The sequence below is a fragment of the Callospermophilus lateralis genome, chromosome 9 (genome assembly GCF_048772815.1).
Source record: "Callospermophilus lateralis isolate mCalLat2 chromosome 9, mCalLat2.hap1, whole genome shotgun sequence".
In the NCBI taxonomy this organism is placed as follows: Eukaryota; Metazoa; Chordata; class Mammalia; order Rodentia; family Sciuridae; genus Callospermophilus; species Callospermophilus lateralis.
Genome location: NC_135313.1, coordinates 53,657,762 through 53,679,288, shown reverse-complemented (window position 1 = coordinate 53,679,288; position 21,527 = coordinate 53,657,762). Strand labels below are relative to the sequence as shown.

The window sequence follows — 21,527 nt, the reverse complement described above, 5'->3', positions numbered from 1 at the left end:
TCTCACTCCAGCTCAGGCCCTCCCTGGGGGACTTGACTGCCTGCTTTGGTAATACAGTAGTGCCTACCTTTGAGACTTTTCCTCATTTCTAAATGGAGTGTGCAGAATATGAGAAGGTGGGGAAATGCTCCTTTGTTGATTGGCAATGGGATCAGAATATGCCAGTGCAAATAGCCTACAATCAAATCTAGCCAAGATATTATCCAAGGTACATGTGGGAGAAATAAAAAGAAATAATGGGAAATGACAAAAAGAAATGATTTCATTTCTACCTCCAATACAATAAAAAAGAAGAAGAAAAGAGGGGAAAATCCCAAGGACATTTTTAAAATCAATGTATGGTTAAAGAAATTACAAAGTATGTCACAAAGTTATCTAATATCCTATTTGAAATTCTCCAACAAAGAATATAAGGTAGCTTCATTTGAACTTCATGTTCTATAGTTTTTCTAAACATAGAAAAAAAGAGCACCTTGAAATTGGCTGCAGGATAATTTACAAAGGAACACCTCACTTTACGGCTCGGCACAACTGAAAAATATTTGTAAATTCTGACTTGAAGCACAAATTTTTAAAACAAAAGGAAGCTAAAGTTAAAGCCTTACCTTCTTTTCATCCTCAGGAGGAAAAAACTACATACAAAAAACATATAAATTTAAAAATGTTTTCTTTGTCAGTGAAAACCAAAAATAGAATCAAATAAAAATATTAAATTACCTACCTCATTGTTATATATGTATGAAACCATTATTATATTTTAATTATTTTCAACTCTAGTATATTAACTTTTTGACTTTTCTTACATACATAAAGCTCAAACTTGGTTACAGTTATTTATCAAAGGCTGAAATTCCACCAGATAGTGTAATTTAGAAATGTTTTACTCAGTCACACCCTCCTTCCCACCCTCCAAAATTATTGAACCTGTAGAAGTTCCAATTTTATTTAACCTCTTATTCATATGCATTAGGTACAAAACAATCTATTTGTTCCTGAGCCGCTAGAGTAAAAATGAGAAAATAAGAAAATAAAGACCATGCACCAGATAGCCCCATGTTCCACAGTGAGACAGGAGCAGGAAATCTAGAATAAGCCAAGAGAAGGTATTGGCTTCCCATGGTCTCTAATTTTAAAATCTCTAATATTCAGTTTTTACAGCCATAAAGTGAGGGTTGTTTTGAGGATTAAATGAGATCATGTATGCAAAGCTCCTATCATAAACACTTAATTAATGTTTCCATTATTTTCTCATTTAAGAGGAGAAAGAAACACTGCACGCTGTTATGCTGTCTATAATTTGCACTAAATTCTATGGCAAAGACAATGTTAAATGACGTGCAAATGTGTGGAGGAGGCTTGTCAAGGAGTAGACAGTTGCCCTACCAAGAATTCATACTCCCGAAGTAATCAGAAAGCCACACTCTAAATGTGGATATTACAAGTTCCAGTGATCTTTAACTGCCTTTAGTAACTTGAGCCTTTGCTATGTCAGAAATGCATTTCCTTAGTGAAAATTAGTAGTTTATTAGTAAGCACAATGAATATTAGATATCAACTCTAATTATCTCAATTAGTGATATTCAAGATACATTCATTGGTTATAATATTCCAGATACACCTGCTTCTATTAATAAGGGTAAAGATCTAGCAAGTTCCAAACTTGTAACCATGGGGATAGACCCTGAGGCTGCTCAATCCTGCTACCAGGTCAAAAGATTCTGCCTGATGTTCGTATCAGAGCAATCAGAACCTGTTTCTGAATATTTCAAGGCATGTTTAGATCACCTAAAAGAAAGAAAGCTTGGACTTCATGAAGCTTTCTGAACAGAGTACATGAGCTCTTTGATATGACTTACTAATAAATTTTTGTTTAAATAAATAAATGTCTTTATGTGTGGAAGGATTTGGTCAGAGATCTGCTATTAATGAAACAAAATAGCAAGCTCATGGGAAAATAGCCAATTCACACGTAATTCAATTTTTTTGGCAGCCATTATACTGTACCTAGGAGCTATTATAAATAACCTAGGAGATATGTTTCAACCAAATTGGCTCAGGTTAGTTCACATCATGCTAAATTTTTTTTAAAAAAGCACTTAACCAATGATTGATTAATTCCTTCTGGAATACATGCATATACAGAATAAATCAAAGGAGTGGAAATAAAGTAAAATTCGAATCAAGGAAATGCAATTTTTAAAAATTATAATATTGAAGCTGATAAAAGCTGTAAATTGATATGCTACTGTTGGCATTGTAAATTAATACAATTTTCTGGAGAGAAAAAATTTAACAACAGCCTAAAAATAAATGTTCCACCAATAAGCATTTGAAAAGATAGATGTTCAATATCATTATCCATTAAGGTAAGACAAACCAAAACCACAATTAAGTGCCACTTCATTCTGACTAGGATGCCTATAATAAAAAAGACATAGTAAGTCTTGGTAAGGATGTGGTGAAATTGAACCCCTCATATGTTGCTATCAGAAATAAAAAACAGTGCAGCTGTTTTTCAGAATAGTCTAGTAGTTCCTCAAAAGGTTAAACAGAGTTTCCATATGACCCAGCAGCTCCACTCCAAGGTACATATCCAAGAGAAATGAAAACATTTTCATACAAAACCTTTTACATGTATGTTTATAGCAGTATTGTTCGTGATAATAAAGAAGTGGAAATAACCCAATAAATAAAATGTAGTACATCCATACAATGGAATATCATACCACCAAAAAGAAATGAAGTATTAATTCATGCTAAAATATAAATGAATCTTGAAAACCTTATGCTAAGTGAAAGAAGCTAGTCTCCAAGGATCCCCTATTGATAGGAGTTGTCCAAAAGAGACAAATACTTAGAGACAGAAAGTAGATGGTAGAATATGGAGGCACTAGGGGAATATGGAGAGTGACTGCTACTGGGTATAGCATTTCTTTGGGGGTGATAAAATGTTTTAAAATTGAACGTGGTGACCATTGTGGAAATCAGTATGAAGGTTCCTCAAAAGACTAGGTATGGAGCCACCATATGACCCAGGTATACCATTCCTTGGTATTTATTATAAAGAATTAAATTCAGAATACTATAGTGATACATACTTACCCATGTTTACAGCAACATAACTCACAAAAACTAAACTATGGAACTATCCTGGGTGTCCATCAAAGGATGAGTGGATGATAAAAAAAAAGTATGGTATATTTATACAATGGTGTTTCACTCATCCATAAAGAAAAACAAAATCATTCTATTTTCAGGAAAATAAATGGAACTTGAGATCATTATGTTAAGCAAAACAAGCCAAATTGAGAAGGTTGTATGTTTTCTCCCATATGTGGAAACTAGAGAGGAAAAGGAAAAAAAACTGGGGGTGATCATATAAACAGCAAAAGGAGATCATAGAATAGAAGAAGAGGACCAGAGGAAGAGGGGAAGTGCTGGGGAGTAATATTGGCCAAATCATATTTTATATTTTCTACATGTACTAATATGTAACAACAAATTCCACCATTATGTACAACTTTAATGCAACAATAAAAAAGGTGGAGAAAAAAATTGAGTGTTGTGATGGTTATAAAGCTCTGTAAGTATACCAAAAACCATGGAATTCTATACAGGTGAATTATATGGCATGTAAATTATATCTCAGTAAAACTACTTTTAAAATCTAGTTTTCAAATCTCTTGATTAAACATTAGTTTGAATCATATGCAATTACAAACATTGAATCACTTCTGACCTACAAAAACATCAACATAATAGTTCAACCTGATAACTATACTAAGATACGGTCTGGAATTTATTTCTAAAAATGTAGTAATTTTATAATAGCATAATATTGGAAACAATCTAAAGGCTAAAAAAATTAAATTATTAGATAAATCATTGTACAATTTCATGGTAGAATATAATGCTAACGTAAATCATATCTTTGAAGAATTGTTTAAAAGATGATAAAATACTACATGATGCAAATTTTATAAACATATCTTCATTTATTAAAAATAAATAATATAGGAAAATATACCAATAACATTTACAATATTATCCCTAAAAGAATTTTTAAAATTTCCTATAATAAATTTGTATTATGTTTATAATTAGCAAATAATCTTATAAAAAGAAAAAAAATTCAAGGAAGACAGAGATGTCCAATACAAAGATAGCTAAGTATACTTGGCATTCTACTAAGTTCCACTTTTTGTCAAAAAAGAATGTAAGTTTTCAAAATTTCAACCTTCTTAAATGAAAAATAAATAAAAACTGCTTCTGCAGTCTTGCTATTGCATTCACCTGACAGCACTAAACTAGTTATTTAAATAAGACAGTTATATGTCTTAATTTGAAATCTCTGGTAAATAAGGATTCCCAACATCCCATTCAAGTTCTTTAATAACAATCCCTCCTGCCAACAAGTGTTTATTTCTAATCTGCAATTGCAGATCATCCTTTCTTATCCAAGCTCTGTATCAACCAGAGACAGAGTTTATAAAACAGTTCTTTATCATTTTGCACTTTTAGAAGTGCCTTGACTATTCAAGTTCTGCCAGCTGTTAAGAGCTATGGATTTATGGGTCCCTTAATATCAGAATGGATCTAACTCTCCTCAGCCCCAACATTTTCCTCCCAGATGTGCCTTGTCTGTCTGGCATTATAAGAGCTATAGCCTGGCTAGATCCGGTTCTTGATCATCCAATTTCTTTATTTCCTCAATCCAAATGATGGTAAATTGATACAGGAATTGCAACTGGATACTCATGGGCAGATGAAACACAAGGATACTTGAGGTGAACATTGCAATAAAACAACACCTTCTTGTACTTTAACTTTCATGCATAAGGCAGCCCAGAGGAACATATGTCTTATACAAATAAAGGGGGGGAAAAAGAGATTCAGGTGAAGAGTCTGTCACAATTTATCATACGTATTTGAGAGAGACAGCTTTGAGCCAAATCTTATTCCCTTGTGAAAGGTCCTATTTTTTTTTTTACTGTGAGCCCTTTTTATATTACCTGGATTGAATAAAGCATGCTCATGTGAATAAAAGCTACAGAAAAACTGCTAAATGATCAACATTATAAAAAATTACATATCTAATCATGACTAGAAATGTTATATACTTATACTCTGTTGTCTGTCTTTACTACTAAAATGTAAACTCCAAAAGGGCAGGAATTTTTTCTTTCTTTCTTTTTAGTTCTACATTACATTAGGATTTATTCTGACATAATTATAAAAGCATGGAATATAATTTGCTCTAATTCAGTTCCCAGTACTTCCCCTTTCCCTCCTATACCCCCTATCCTTGCTCTCTTCCTTCTACTCTACTGATTTCTGTTGTTATAGTTTTACTTACAGTTTTTTGTTTTGTTTTGTTTTGGTTTGGTTTGGTTGTTGCTGTTGATGATAGTTTTGTTTTGTTTTTTGGTCCTAGAGATTGAATGTAGGGTCACTTATTCACTGAGCCACATCCCCAGCCTGTTTTTCATATTTTATTTAGAGACAAGATCTCAATGAGTTGCTTAGGGGCCTCCATAAGTTCTTGAAGCTGGCTTTGAACTCGTGATCCTCCTGCTTCAGCCTCTCAAGCTGCTGGGATTACAGGCATGAGCCACCGTGCCCAATCATAGTTATTAGTGTCTTGTATACACATAATTGTGAGATTCACTTTGGTACATTTATATATATATGAATACACTCACACACACACACACACACACACACACACACACACACACATCCCACACAGGAAAGTTAGGTAAGATTCATTCCACTCTTCTTTTCTTAACTCGTCCCTCCTCCCTCTCCCTCAATTCCCTTCCTCCTTCTTCTATTTTAATGGAATCACACTTCTTTTTTCTTCCTCTTCTTTTTTTTTCCTCCTTATTTTGGACTAGCTTCCACATATCAGAGAAAACTCTCAACCTTTGACTTTCTGATCTGGTTTATTTCACTTGGCGTGATAGTCTCCAGCTCCATCCATTTACCAGCAAATGCCATCATTTCATTCTTTTTTATGGCTGAATAAAACTCCATTGTGTATATACCACATTTTCTTTATCCATTCATCTGTTGACAGGCACCTAGTTTAATTCTGTAGCTTGGCTATTGTGAATTGTGTTGTTATAAAAATTGACACAGCTATATCCCTATAGTATGCTGATTTTAGATCTTCTAGATATATACTAAGGAGTCGGCTAGTTGGGTCACATGCTGGTTTCATTTCTAGTCTTTTGAGGAGTCTTCATACTGCTTTCCAGAGTGGTTGCACTGATTTGCAATCCCACTAACAAGGTACAATTGTATCTTCCCCCCCACATGCTTGCTAACATTCAATATTATTTGTATTCTTGATAATTGCCATTCTGACTGGAGTGAGATGAAATCTCAATGTAATTTTTATTTGCATTTCCCTAATTGCTAGAGATGTTAAACATTTTTTCATATATTTGTTGGCTGTTTGTATTTCTTCTTTTGAGAAGTATAAGGGCAGGAATTTTTATCCATTCATCAGTATAATCTCAATACTTGCCACCATGTCTCAAACATGGTGATGTCTTTTGAGTGAATCGATAGTTCTCCAACCCAACGGAATGCTGTACAACCATTAAAACTGTCATATAGACCCATGATCACGAAAACCCTCAGCATTCAGCATTGTAACAGTTACAGCCCTGTAATCGTCTAAGTTCATTTGTTTCATGTTATTGATAACTACAAACTACCTTACTAGATCCTCAGAACATATGAAAAGAAATAGAAGGCTGCTGCATCTAGGTACTGAAAAACCAGCCTCTACCTCAGAGCAAAGTCTGTCCAAGGAAGGGGGTGTGACCTTTGTCCTTGGAAAGACTCACAGAGCACTCCTAGGCACATACCTGCCCTGCTGAGTTGTTTATCCACAAATAACAGGAGAGATCTGCAGAGTCCCTGGCTCAGTCAGACTAGGTGAGGAACCATAACAACCGCCAATGAGCATGAGATAGGAAAAATACCTGGGATGCCAAATGACCCTCCCAGTAGTTTATGGTGGTTGATAACATGTTGGGAAACCAGGTAGTTCAGCAGTACACCACTCATGGCTTAAACCAATCAGTTCAAAGGAATCCCCCTCATGTACTAACCAATAATCCTTTACATATTCTTTCCCACTACTTGATATGCTAATCATGTTTTAGAGTTGTTGTTTGATTTTCCCGTGGTGTGTGATGATTTGCTTAGAGATGCTATGATGTATGTGAAGTCCCTGCCTTCCTCAAAGAGTGTATAAAACTGCTGCAAATCCTGGATTCGGGGCCTCTCAGCGTCACCAGTTGCTGTGTGCGTGCGGAGGACCCAGCTAGCTCGCATTAAACACCTCTTTGCTGCTTACATCGATCTTGGTCTCTGGTGGTCTTTTGGGGGTCCTAAATTTGAGCATAACAGTACTTTAATATGTCCTTGGTAACTCTCAGAAACATAAAAAGAGAAACTAGAAAGCTGGGTGCAGTGGCACACACCTGTAACCACATAGACTTGGAAGGTTGAAGTATGGAGGATCCAAGTTAGAGGACAATCTGGGTAATTTAGTGAGACCTGTCTTAAAATAAAACATAAAAGGACTGGGGATGTAGCTCAGTGATAAAGTGTCCCCTCAGTTTAATCCCCAGTACCATAAGAAAAAAAAGAAGAAGAAGAAGAAGGAGGAGGAGGAGGAGGAGGAGGAGGAGGAGAAGGAAAAAGAGAGAAGGAAACTAAGGAAGCATGAAATTACAAATACCATTTGTTAGCTATCAAAAGACATTAGAATATTTTCCAGGGACCTATAAATCTACATGCATGCCAACTATCTGGAATAAAAAAATATATATATACTATGCAGTTATTGTCCTTCATTTTGTGTCATTGTTATATTATTGTTTTTTTAAATTCCTGAATATTTGATCACTGGATACTTACTAAGTGAGTAGTTAGTTCAAATCTAACTGTAATAATTGGGGACATCTAAAAAAAAAGTCAAACTGTAAAATATTAGGGACCATTTTGTTTGGTTGATTTTGTTTTGTTTTGTTTGAGAAAAAGGAAAAAGAAGGTTTATTGCTTTTCTAGCAAAGGAAAAACACAGGGGATGCCTATCCCAGAAGCTGTGATTCTGCGCATTAGCAGGAATAGGCGACTTTTAAAGAGGTGATTCAAAGGATATATTCCACTGGTTCTCTGTTGAAGTTGTAATTTACTTGTTAATTTGAGATGCAGTCATTTCTGAGATCTACTTGTACCATTCTCAAAGTCTGGATTACTTCATTCCTATGGTGGGTATGTACTCAGATAAATCTGTCTAAAATGGGGAAGAAAGGTAATCCTGTTTCCTCAGAGATTAGGGAGGGGGAGAAAGTAGAGAGGAGCAGGGAGAGAGGAAGAGAAAGAAACATGTCCATTTTAAAAATAAGTTGCAGTGGCAGAGCAGCAAGGGCTATATCCAAAGCATAAAGTGTTACATTTCCCCACTGTCAATTACTACATTCCATTTCTGTGGAAAAATGGACAAAAACATCTCCAAGTTGCAAAGTTATGGGAAGTAACCCAAAGTTTTTGTTCTCTATCAGCATCAGAGCAGTTCAGAGGTCAGGGACCACTATTAATGTTAAACAGTAATCACTTTCAGAATAGTCCTAATAGGTCTAAGATGACAGATTTGACTTTAGCTTTGAAAAAAGGGGGAAAAGAGAACTCTGCAATTTGATAAGAATATAAGCAAAAGTATGGGAGTAGGGAGCTCAAGACAAGATTGGGAGAATAGCAAACCAGTTTCATCAAATGTAAACCTCTAAGCTGGCCAGGGCAGGCTGACTTGCCTTGTTATTCCAAAGTTAGACTCTGCACAAGAAGAGGCAAGGAATACCAACAGAAGTTCATAACAATATTTTTCCAGCACCCCACCCCACAAATCCCTGAAGTTTAACTTGAGTTATGACAGATACAGTGTTGATAATAGTTTTCTCAAAAATTTTGGTTATTTCTGTGTCTCTCAATCAGATATAGTCCAGTGAATGCATAGAACATGAACAAATTGGTCTTGGGAGTTCCTGTAGTTTCACAGTGACCATGTGGACCCAGGGTAATAACCATTAAAAGGCAAATAGTGCAGTGACTAATAGATCATGATTTAACTATTGACAAAATATTGCAATTAATAACTTATAGGTCCAAATTTTTCCCCAGATTGAGATCATATTGATCAAATACAACTTGAAATCATGAGCCATCTGCCAGGACTTTTAAAACCTCCTTTCATGAACACTGCTAATTAATTCTAGTTGATTGCAACAGGTTCAAAAATCTTAATTCAAATATAGGCAGGAAAGTAAAAATAATGAGATAAGAACACAAAGGGCATTTATTACAATTAGTTAATTCTTTTCTCTTTTAGAACTCAAATATCTTTTAAGACAATGGAGTACTAATAGAAAACACATAAAGTAGCCTGGTAAAGTTGTTGTAATATATCTATGTATATAACAAAATGATTTTTTGTTTGTTTGTTTTTAAAGAAAGAGAGAGAGAGATAATTTTTTAATAGTTATTTTTTTAGTTTTCAGTGTACTCAACATCTTTTTTATTTTTTTACTTTTATGTGGTGCTGAGGATCGAACCCAGTGCCCCACACACACCAGGTGAGTGGGCTACCGCTTGAGCCACATCCCCAGCCCCAAAAACGTTTTTTAAAGTATTTGAATGGTACTTTTCAAAGGATCTTTTATAGGAACAAATTATTCATAAGATGATAGAATAAACTTGACTATCCTTGCTCCCATTGGGGTAATTTTCTTAAACTGATTAGTTATTTGGGGATTTGCTATTGTAGTAGAACTATAGCCTGCAGCCATGTCTAAAGGTATTCAAATTTTAAAAATCAATCCTATGCTAGTCAAATCCCATGCAAGTAACACATGAGTGAATTGCATTCAGTCTTCTGGGACCACTAATTTGTTACCCCTATCAGCATAATGTATTGAACATCCTAAATATTAGCCTCACACAATCAGAAACAATTTTGAAATATAAGGCCAATTTTGAAATATTAGCCTCACACAGTCAGAAACAATTTTGAAATATAAGGCCAAGGGCTTATGAAATCCTCCCCCATTATCTGGCTATGAGTCTCAGACCTGCTGCTGATAACAAAATCCAGCCTCTACAGAGACTTGTTAGCATCATCCCTGTGCCATCCTTAATACCAGTTGGTAGGACAGCATCACCAGTAACAAGTTCCTGGAATGCAGCCAGCCACCCTTCTCCCACACCCTACAGTCAAAGTCAGCCACTGAATTCCAGTTCCACAGGGTACCTGAACATGTAGGCACAAAAAAAGTATGGTAGCCAAATGCTCTGAATTGTGAGCTGAAGAAAGGTGACCACAAGCTCAAGAAACACCGTAGAGATTAGCCAAAGAAGAACTTTGAGCCACAACTGTTATATATCAGCTGTTGGAAAGTAACGGCAATAGACATTTTGAGCTTTATGCAACATGGCAATAAGAAATGGCAACTTTGGGGCTGAAGTTTAGGCAATGCTAAAGGGCTGATAAGAGCCTGTGTTCATTTCCATTTCCCCATTTTCACACTAGAGCACCCACACATTTTAATAGATCACAAATGCTTTCACCTATCTGGTCTCATTGTTTCATTCTGCACAGAAACACCTCCCTTACTCGTCCAGGTATAACAAAATGAAACATTAATTGCAGGCAAGGACTCTAGTCAGACCACTTAAATCAACTAGCTCATACATATCACTGAAAAGCAGGAGCATTTGCTTGAGACCCATGAAGTGAACCAGAAAATTCCAATTATCTCCTCTGCATGGTCTGACTTTATGTGTACTTCCAATGTGAATTACCAAACCTGTAATTTGTCAGTATTAAACTTAAATTATTAATATGTGCGTATGGGAAGCTATACTGCACACAAAATTCTCATCACTACTGATAAAATCCTTGGTAATTATCTAAGAACTTTCAAAAACATGATGAATTGGGGCCTGGGATTATGGCTTAGAAGTAGAACCCTTGCCTAAAATGTGTGAGGCACTAGGTTGGATTCTCAGCACCAAATAAAAATAAATGAATAAAATAAAGGTCCACAACAACTAAAAATTATATATATAATGATTCTAAAGTAATTAAAATGAAAGTTTCTAGTTAGAGGCAGGATGACCATCTGTCAAATATAGATCCCTGCACTGGATTAGGGTAGTGGAAAATGAACTGATTACTTTTCCAGTCTCTTCCAACAATTATTACATAATACTACATAGCCAGCCATTGAATCTTACGTACAGAATTTTCAAGAAACAAAATATGATCACATGAGCCATTATAATGGAAACATAAATAGCCTCAAATGAATGTAAAACATTTAATTTTTAAAATATCGAATAAAAATAGCTTCCTGAGTTTCATATTGCAAAGTTTTTTCAATTATACTATTTATAACTTACCATTTCTGGAAGTTGAAATTTTAAGATAACAGGATATACAAATTGTATTATATTAAGAAATTTACCATTATCCATATGAATGATGAGATAGAAGTTATTTGTACATGGTCAAATGACAAACAGGGTTCAAATTACTTTTGAAATATATGGTGAGATTTCACAAGGCTCTTTTTTGGTGTTATTCTAAACTCTTCACATCTATTGTCTATTTTACTCCTCACAACTCTATAATAAAGGTTATGAGGCTCAGAGGGATTTAGCAACTTTTTCAAGGTCACTTAGCTAACAAGCAGCAGGGCAAAGATTTAAACCTATCTTGGCGGCTTTCTGGCTCCGGAGCCCAGAGGCTCAACACTCATGACAAGGCTTCCTTTCCCTTCCATGTTTTCTTCCTTGTGGGCAGCACTGAAATCACTTCTGTTGCTGGAATATACACTCTGAATATGGGAGGAGGTTGTCTGAAACCTTCTTGGGAGACTAAGGAGAATTAATTGGGGTTTTAAAATGTGAGATAAACAAAGTTGGTAGGGTGCTGAGAAAATACGTATATGTGAGCTGCTACCATTGTAAGTGGGTTTAATATTTCCAAAGCTCTCTGAGAATATGGAATGAGAGCTATAAAACTTTTCTTGCCCTTTGACTCAGTAATTTCAGTCTTTGGAATATACCCCAAGGAAATAACAAAAAGAGAAAAGGTAATTTGTTCGAGATGTTCATTCAGGGGCTATTTGTATTAGTGGAAAACTGGAGATAACTCAAATTCCTAGCAATAAGACAATGACAGGTAGAAAAAGAAAAAGAAAAGAAGAAACTATAATTCCCCAAAATAGCAGGTATAGACTACATTCACATGTGGACATATATGTATGAGATAACCTTATGTTTAAAAGTAGAATTATTATAAGGATAACCCTGTAAATCCAAGTAAAATAGTACGTGAATTAATAATAACACGAGAATCATGAATTTCTAAAGCTTATCCTCCTTTTCATTGTTGAAACCCTAACACCAGAAGAGTACCTGGTATATAGACTCAAAAATTTTTTAAATGAAAACAGTCTATATATTCAGATATAACTATAACAAGGAAGTCAGCTGCCATCACTTGCATTTGAAAAAATCAAAGATTTGGCAAGTCTTATGATGGAAAGAGGAGAAGAATGCAGGAATGCAGTGACTGGAGAAGTTGAAGTCCAGTTAAGAGATGGACTTTCAACCCAGATAGGCCCACTGTGCAGCAATTATGCTAAATTGTCTTCCCTCATTTGGAAAAATTAGCCAGATTTTGTTCTCTCCCATGAATCATTTCTAGATTTTGTTTTCTGCTTTTCTTCTTCACTACTTCTATTTTTAATATTTTAAATTGTTTTTAGTTGTAGATGGACACAATACCTTCATTTTATTTATTTATGTGGTGCTGAGGATAGAATCCAGTGCCCTATGCATGTGAGGCAAGTACTCTACTATTGAGCCACACAGCCTATTGGATCTGCAATACAAAGACTCATTCACCTTGACTATGTCACCTGCCTGAACACAATCCAACTGCCCTGACCATTAAGGCTTTCTTCAAGAAGTGAAAGTGGAGTAGGGTTTTTAAGTCAAGAGAGGAAATTGTAGAGGTTTGAAGACAAAAATGCTACTGTAGGCACACAGGATAAATGCAGAAGATAAAAACATAACATTTGAAACAAAAAAATACTCAAATAGGATTGAATCTAAGAAATAAATTGCTTGAGGATAAGCAACAAATACAAAAGTTTTTATAACTCTTAGGGAAAATGTTTGTTCAAATATAAATATAAAATTTATGTTTTATACTTGCCTTATATCTTTAAAAGTATTTTAGGGTCTTATTTAATTATCACATAGAGTGGTAGATAATATAGTTGAAAGATGAGTAAACTGAGAGAAGTGCTTTCCAATGCAGCCATGCAGTTGCTGATCATTAGCCAACCTGGGACTTAGCTGGAGCTCTCACTCCTGATAGATCTAAACATTGATGCTTCTCAAGAATGGTACAAAATCCTGTGCAAACCTTCTCTTTGCATCATTCAGAACTGATGGATCCTTGTCTTATAAGCATAAATCCACTGAGAGATATTCAGGAAACAAACTTAACATGAATGGAATCCAAAATAAGAACTAAATATATAACAGGATCCCTTTAATGAAGAAGGCAGAGCAAAGGCAAGATTTCCATCTGTGTATAAACTAAACTATTTGGGGGATGATATGGGTGTGTGGTCTAAATCCTTGGAAGCAATATTCTCAGGATTCTGTCACTTATGACACAAAATGAATTTTTTTATTTATATATACGTTCTATGGAAATGTTTTTATGGCAAATGAGTTGACCTACATTTATGTACATTTCTAAAAGTCCTCTCCTTCTCACCTAGTTCTGTCTAATGGGGCCAGTTATTGCTTCAAAGATCAGATCAAATACCACCTCTTCCAAGAAGCCCCTTCAAAGCCCCTTTCTTTATGCCTATTACCCCAACCCAAGTGCCTCATACACTGTAGCAGTTTATTAAATTGGTAAAAAATCATCTGAGGTCCTATAATTCTCTATGAGTTTATAAGCTTTAACTGTTCCAATTCCACTATAGAAATAACCTTAACCAAGGACTCCTTTCATTTAAATATCTTCTAATATCATCATATTTTATGTTGTTGAACTTCTGTACTGGAACATTAATCATTAGCATTAGCAAAAAGCAAATCCATATCCAGAGGTTAAGTTATAACGTGTTTTTAATCAAATAGGACCATGGCAGTCAACAAACTTAAGCAAACTAAGTTGAGGTTTGCCTTACTACAAATCATATAAATATTCAACCAGATTCTATTCAATATGAAGGCAAGAGCTTCAGGCCAGATCTTCAGTTACTTGAAAAGTCTCGCTTTTAAGATAAGCTGACAAATAAACTACTAGTCAAGGAGTTAAAATTTCAGAACAAAAAGTACACCACTTTTGCCAAGGTCAACTGCTCTTCAGGGACAAAAAATAATGTTCTTTTTATTAGCAATTTGGGATAACAATTAAATAACATTCATTTTTATTGAAGTTTTTATATAAGAACTGAGAAAACAATTCTTTATTATAGTGATAAAAATACAAGAGAAAACGCTGAGTTTCTGAAACACAGTAATCTTCCTGTCTTCTCTTGTCTTCCTTTGGGCCATGTGTGGTAGTGTGGTGATCCTCAATTAAAAAGCTTGCTTATAAGGAAGATAAAGACCAAGGAATAAGAAGAATACTGCTGAGACTTATAATGAAAAGCAAGCTTTAAAAAAAAGATAAAGTAATTATTTTCAATTATATTACATCTGATGAAATATAAAAAACCTCCTATTTCATTCTAAATAACATGAAAAAAGCTCTTTGATCCATGAATAGGCTAATCGAACAGCTATTCACATAATTCCTGTCTTTTCAGGGAGAGCAGCAATCAGTGATCAAAAAGGAAAGTACAAGTCATGCAAGACAAGAAATCTTACTTTTTCATCATCTTCAGTAAATGGAGCACCTTCAGGAATCTTATTTATAGCCTGAGCCACACCAATAATCTCACCATCACTGCTTCGGATGGGCATGCACAATAGTGATTTTGTCTTATATCCCGTTAGCTTGTCAATTTCATCATTGAATCTTCGATCCTACAAATAAGACAGAGAAAACATAAGCTGCAAGTTTATTGTTATTAGGGAACAAGGAGAAGAGTAATTCTGTATATGATACATAAGAGTAATTATAAGTAATTATAATTATAAGAGTAATTCTGTATATGATCACTGGGAATTTTCTCCCGTGGATTTTTTTTTTAATGTTGTAGATTGGACACAATACCTTTATTTTATTGTTTATTTTTAGGTGGTTCTGGGGATTGAACAAGTGTCTCACACATGCTAGGCAAGCACTCTACCATCGAGCCACAACCCGAGCCCTCTCCTGTGGACTTTTAATCCCAACAGTAGATTCGACTTTGTATTTAATTCACCAATACAGCATAAATTATAATAAATCATCACTGTAGTTAGTAATGGTAAGTGAAGAGAGACTTTAAACTGAACTGCAACATATCAAAATTGGGGAAGGGACACATGTCCTAAGTGAACCCCACAGTATGCTACTTATTAAAATGTTATTAAAATGATTTGTGAAAAAAAGAACCTATAAATTCATAGTGATATTTTGAAAAACTCCCAAAAAGGGGTGGGAGAGGAGGAGATAAATTCTTATATATAGAATGCCAGCTTTAAAAATGTAGAGTGAATGATAAAATTATGTACTATCTATTTTGCAACACAAATATAATAATGGTTCCAAGCAGGGATCATCAATGGACACTAATACCATTGGGTAAATGCTGTTGCTAAGCAATATATTCACATGATCTTCAAGTGCTACCCCTAAGATTTCTTATTAATTACAGTCATCACAGGTTTCTTTATAATGAAGAGATCTATCAGACACTATCTTAAACAAGTAACTAAATTAAGCATGATCAATAATGAACAAAGAACATGAGTGTTCTTACCAAATGTGTAGCATGAGTCTAATTATCCAGGAAAAGAAAATTAAGGAATGTGCAGATTACTGGTCATTGTATCAGAAACCTGACCTGGATGCTTCAAAAGTGTTAACATTGTGAGAGACAAAAGTAATTAAAAATAAAATCAAAATAAAACCACAGGAGCTGTTTGATTTAAAGAAGACTTAAGAGGCCTAAAGCCCAAATTGAGTGTATGACGATTCTTTACTGACAATTTCAAATATTTCACAAAGGATATTTTTTGAGGGAGACAACTGGCAAAATTTGAGCATGGACTTAATGTTAGATAATATAATAAAATCACTGCAAGGAAGGCGATAAGCTGGAACTAGGCTTGCTGTTTCAAGCCAGGGTCAAGAGCAAAGCTCCTTAAACACTCCAGGAAGCTTAACACACACACACACACACACACACACACACACAGACCCCTACTGTCCCAGCTAGAGATAAGGATTTAATACAATGGTTTAAGGAGGCTGGCTTTGGATAAGGTGATGGCCTTAAGACCAAACTAACACTGCATCTGGTCACCTGGTAGACCTCTGGTTATGTGGTACCTCCAATATCACAAGGACAGCCATGATAAGACCTGGTCTGGTTTTGGGACCCATGGAGCCCACCCTTAATCAGAGGTGGAGAGCCTAAAGGAGAGAAGAAAATTGAAACCAAATCTCTTGTTCAAAATGAACATTTAACCAAACTTTCAGGAAAACACTTATTTTTATTTTTATTTTTAAATTCACCAAGGAACCATTATGTGTCAGGCTGCAAGGGAGGAGGTACACAGAAAGGAAAAAGAAGCATCTCTGCCTCATGAGCTTGCAATCTACTAGGTAAGGCAGATGACACATGAATATTTAAAGATATACTATGATAAGTGATACTGAGGAAAATAACAAGGTGCATAAGAGAGGCAAAGAAAGAGGAAAAGAACTTTCCAGGAAGATGCCTACAAAAGTCCTGAACAAACAAACAAAAAACATAGTAAGTTCAAAAGACACCACAGTTGATGTGGCACAGGGTAGGAAGCCAAAGGGAGAATGAAAGAGCTGGACAGGGACCAAATGGTGACAAGACTTCTTGGCCTGTAAAGGAATTATATTTAAACCTAAATGCAGTGGAAATCTGTGGAAGAATATGAAGCAGAAGAAGGGCATGGTTCACTCTATGGCAATTAGTATTCTCTGAAATTATCTTACTAGTTTACTTGTTCTCCATTGACTAGAATATAAGATCTCAGAAGAAATTTCTCTTCTTATTTACTTATTTACTGCTTCATCCTGGAATATTGTAGGGGCTGAATACTATTTTAAAATAATTTATTTTTAATTGTTCTACAGTTATGCAAAATATAGAAAAGTTTTTAAGACCCTGAGTCCCCAATGTTCACTCCCTGGCATATATGTAGAGATGTTTTTGCACACATACAGAAGAGTGAAACACAAATATTCACTAAAAAATCACTTATGAAAATAAAAAATAAGAAGTCACTTGCATGCCGATCAACAGAAAAACAAGTAAATTATCACATCTCTATTTGATATCACATTATACAACAAATTAAATGAATAAACTAGAGCTACTTGTATCAACATGAACAAATATCAAAGACATGTTGGGATGGTGTTGTAGCTCAGTGGTAGAGCACTTGCCTAGCACGTGTGAGGCACTGAGTTCAATCCTCAGCACCACATAAAAATAAATAAATAAAAATAAAGGTATTGTATGCATCTACATCTAAAAAAAAAATTTTTTTAATAGTTAACTAGAACAAGCTGCAGTCTAATACCATCTATGTACTCTATGTAAAAAACTGGTAAGTTTTTTAAAACAATATGAAATATTATTTATTGATTCAAATATGGAGTAAAAATATAAAATATGCATGAGAATAATAAATACCAAATTTATATTAGTAGTCACCTGTAGAAAGGAAGGGAGAAAATGGCATTTGGGAAAAGTATAGAGGAGGTTTCAATTCTAACAATAAATTTTATTTCTTTATAACAACTAGGGGGTGAGAAGGTGGCTCTCCTGAAGATGGAATGTCCTGTGTGGTGTGATCAGGAGGCTGATCAGCATTTCTCCAGGATGGTGTGGATTGAAGCAAACTCATTCATGTGTCACCTAGCCATCTTTCTATTCCCAAGGCTAGTGAGGGGGTTATTAGTGTTTTGCTCCTAAGTCTGTATCTAACTGCTGATCTGAATCCTTGCTCCAAGATATACTAATTTCTGGTAGCATCCCTCACTTTCCATGTCCCTAGTCCTTGGACAACTTGTTTCTGACTATGTCCATGGAGATGCATGGCACCAAGTTGCCAAGGCAGACATTTTGACACTCTCAGCACAACTATCACAAAACTGTCACCATACTGTAAAAGTTCTAACTTTTCTGGCTTAGAACCTGAAAAGCTGACTGTGCACCTCTTTACCTCTACTTTGTCATGCCATTCAACTGACAGTAGGAGGAAACAATAGAGAAGTCCACTGTTGAGACAAACCTCTTCTCCCCTCATGTACTTATTTTCATAATTTATCTTTGAGTAAAAGTTTGAGATTAATTGTATCCAAGAAATTATGAGACTCAAGCAACTCATTGAGACCATGTCTCTATATAAACTATTTAAAAAAAAAAGTGTTGGGGTGTGGCTCGGTGGTTGAGCACCCCAGGATTCAATCCCAGATGCCAAAAGAGAGAGAGAGAAAGAGAGAGAGAGAGAGAGAGAGAGAGAGAGAGAGAGAGAGACGAAGGGAGTGCAATAGAGAGTCTGATTTCTGTCTTCAACCCGCGCTGGGTTGGCCTCTCCCTCGCCCAGCCTAGGTGGGACCCAGCTTCCACCCCCGCGGAACTGTGTGGCCGCTCATTTCCCTGGAGATGCTGCAGCGATGGGAGGGGCAGTCTCTTCTGCTTCACAGTCATCACCCTTTCCTTTGGCTACTACATGTGTGTTGTCCTCTGGCTTCAGAGTGTCCCTTATCAGAATCTTGGACCCCTGGGCTACTTTACTCAGTATTTGGTGAACCACCATCACACCCTCCTGCATAATGGGTATTGGCTTGCCTGGCTGATTCATGTGGGAGAGTCCTTATATGCCATGGTATTGCGCAACCTCTCCAATAGAATCTTGCTTCCCCCGCTGGGGGGCTTGAGGCAGAGAGCAAGAGGAGCCGTCCTGGAGCTTGGTTTAAAGGTATAAAGGAATCACAGACAGTCGGGCTCAACTACTCTGGTTCCTGCAGACTTTCCTCATTGGGATAGCATCTCTCTCCATCTTGATTGCTTACAGGCCAAAGCGCCAAAAATACAATTAAAGGAGAAAGCCAAAACTTCCTCTCCGCTTTTACATTCAGACTCTCTTTTGGGGGTTGCTATGTTTACTTGATGATCTTTCTACATTCTAAAAGTGCCTGTCCTACAAAGGTATTTAAGACCCTTTCAATGTTCATTTTTTTTCCATATGCTCTGGTTGAGCTGGTGTAGACTAGTTGTTACCTAAGAAAGAAATTAGAAAAAACTCTGGCTTTCCAGGTTCTGCAGAAAACTTGAATGGCAGCAGACTTGCAGCCTCCCCCTCTGAGGTCCTGGGCGGTGCTGGTCCCTCTCTGTCTTCAGGGTTGAAATGAGTACTAGATTTGCTTGCTGGTGAGCCTGTGCTCCCTGTTTCTGAGTAAAACATCTCTTCTAATTTTTTTCTCACCTTTCTGAACCAAAATGAAATGACACTTCCATAATATATCTGTTAGGCACCTGTGAGCCAGGATCTTATCTCCTCAACTAAGCAGTTGTGTAAAGGCCCAAAGGACCTGCCGAGAACCAAGAGCAGAGGACCAGGGCACGGTCTCCCTCATGTTGCCAGCCAGCAGTGATCCTTCCTTGCACACAGCCCCCAGTGCACTGTGGTAAGCAGAATGTGATGGCCACTGCTAGGCTGCCCCTTCAATTCAGGGCCACAACTCAGGCAGCTGTCCTTTTCCCCAGGGCACCTGTTCCCACCTGTGCATCAGCAGTGGTTCTCCTCCAGTGTTATTGACAAAGGAGGGAAGCACTTCGCTTTCTACTTGTTCTGTATCATTCATTCCATGTCCCCTATCTCCTAGAACAGCACAGGATGCCTTCAGTAGTGGTGCCATCTTTCTGTGGGTCCTCTTCGGAAACATGGATTGTTCCCCACTCTCCTGTTTTCTGTCGCTTTCTTCATAGCTTACTCAGTCACACCCACATTCCTCTCTTGAGATCCAAACCTCTGGGTTTTCCAGCTGGTTACCACCTCCCTGATTATCCTGAATGTACATTATTACTACTGGCCTTTGGGGAGAGAGGTTCCCTAACTCTGTCCCTTTAACTCTGCAGAATGGTGCTGTCACCCTTAGGAGCCATTAGGGGTTCTTCCCTGGAGAGCATTTGCTTGTTCTCTGGAAGCTATTCCTCATTTCCCTTTGTGATTCTTTGGGCAGGTTGTTGTATTAGCAAACATTTATAAGAAACAACTCTCCCCAAAAAGAAAGCCCCCAGAGAGATCATGAGCTATGAATTGTTTTTACTGGAGATAATTTTTTTTGCAAATATATCTCAGTCTTTCCTGATCTTTCTCTTGGAGTAGGGGTTGCTTTTGAGTGAAGAAAAAAATTTTGACCAGGAGTTAAGTATCATGGAGATCCAACCCAGATTTTTTTTAAAGCATAGCTGTCTCCAAATGACATTAATAATGACAGTAATACTGGTGGTGCCCAGAACAATGTAGCAGATGATTGAATGAATAGACTAAATAAATAAAATGCTGTGACTGTCAAAAAATTTTTAAAAAAAGAAAGAAAAAAATTATGAGACTGAATTCCTCATTTCAGTGAGTTGATGGGATTGTTTTCCATCACAGAATTCGGGCTTCTCACAGGACTCACAGTGCAACTAAACATTATGTATGAGATTTGCTTTTTAATTTACCAATCTGTAAAAGAGGATCCAGTTCTATTAACATAATACATGACCAAACATCTTCTATGTTTGTTCTGGTAATGAAAGACAAAAGGAAAGACTGCTACTTCTTAAGTAAAGACCTTGCAAAATATTTATACAGTGTTTAATTTTTGAAAACTTCCCCTTCTGTCTAGTTGATACCAGCTACTGATGCTACATGTCCTAGGGAAATTTTAAAAATTAGGAAATGTTGCTATTTCATATTACCATTTCCTAAATCCTAGGAAGAGGAGCTTGGAAAACTTTTAATATAAAGAAGTTTCATTTAAGATGGAGGTCTCCCTTGCAGATGTTATCAAAATATTACAAATTCTAAACTAAGAACTCAAACATGTTTGGCACTTGTCCTAAATAATCTGCCTACAAATATAAAAATGCAAAAAGATGTCATTTTTTCACTGTGTTAAGCTCTAAAGTGAAAATGCATTCTATGAAATAAATTTTTTAATTAAATGCTATATAATAAAAATTTATTCCACCCATTTATAGAAAAGGTATATGAAGCAAATATAG

General features: G+C 36.0%; 1 protein-coding gene across 1 annotated transcript in view; it reads right to left on the bottom strand.

Annotated features, from left to right (window-relative positions):
* Pde11a (phosphodiesterase 11A) overlaps positions 1-21,527 on the bottom strand; it is a 390,557-nt gene that overhangs the window by 312,856 nt on the left and 56,174 nt on the right. The window contains exon 2 of the mRNA XM_076866019.2: positions 14,983-15,141. Coding sequence (XP_076722134.2) covers positions 14,983-15,141 — 159 coding nt within the window. The remainder of the gene's footprint in view (positions 1-14,982; positions 15,142-21,527) is intronic.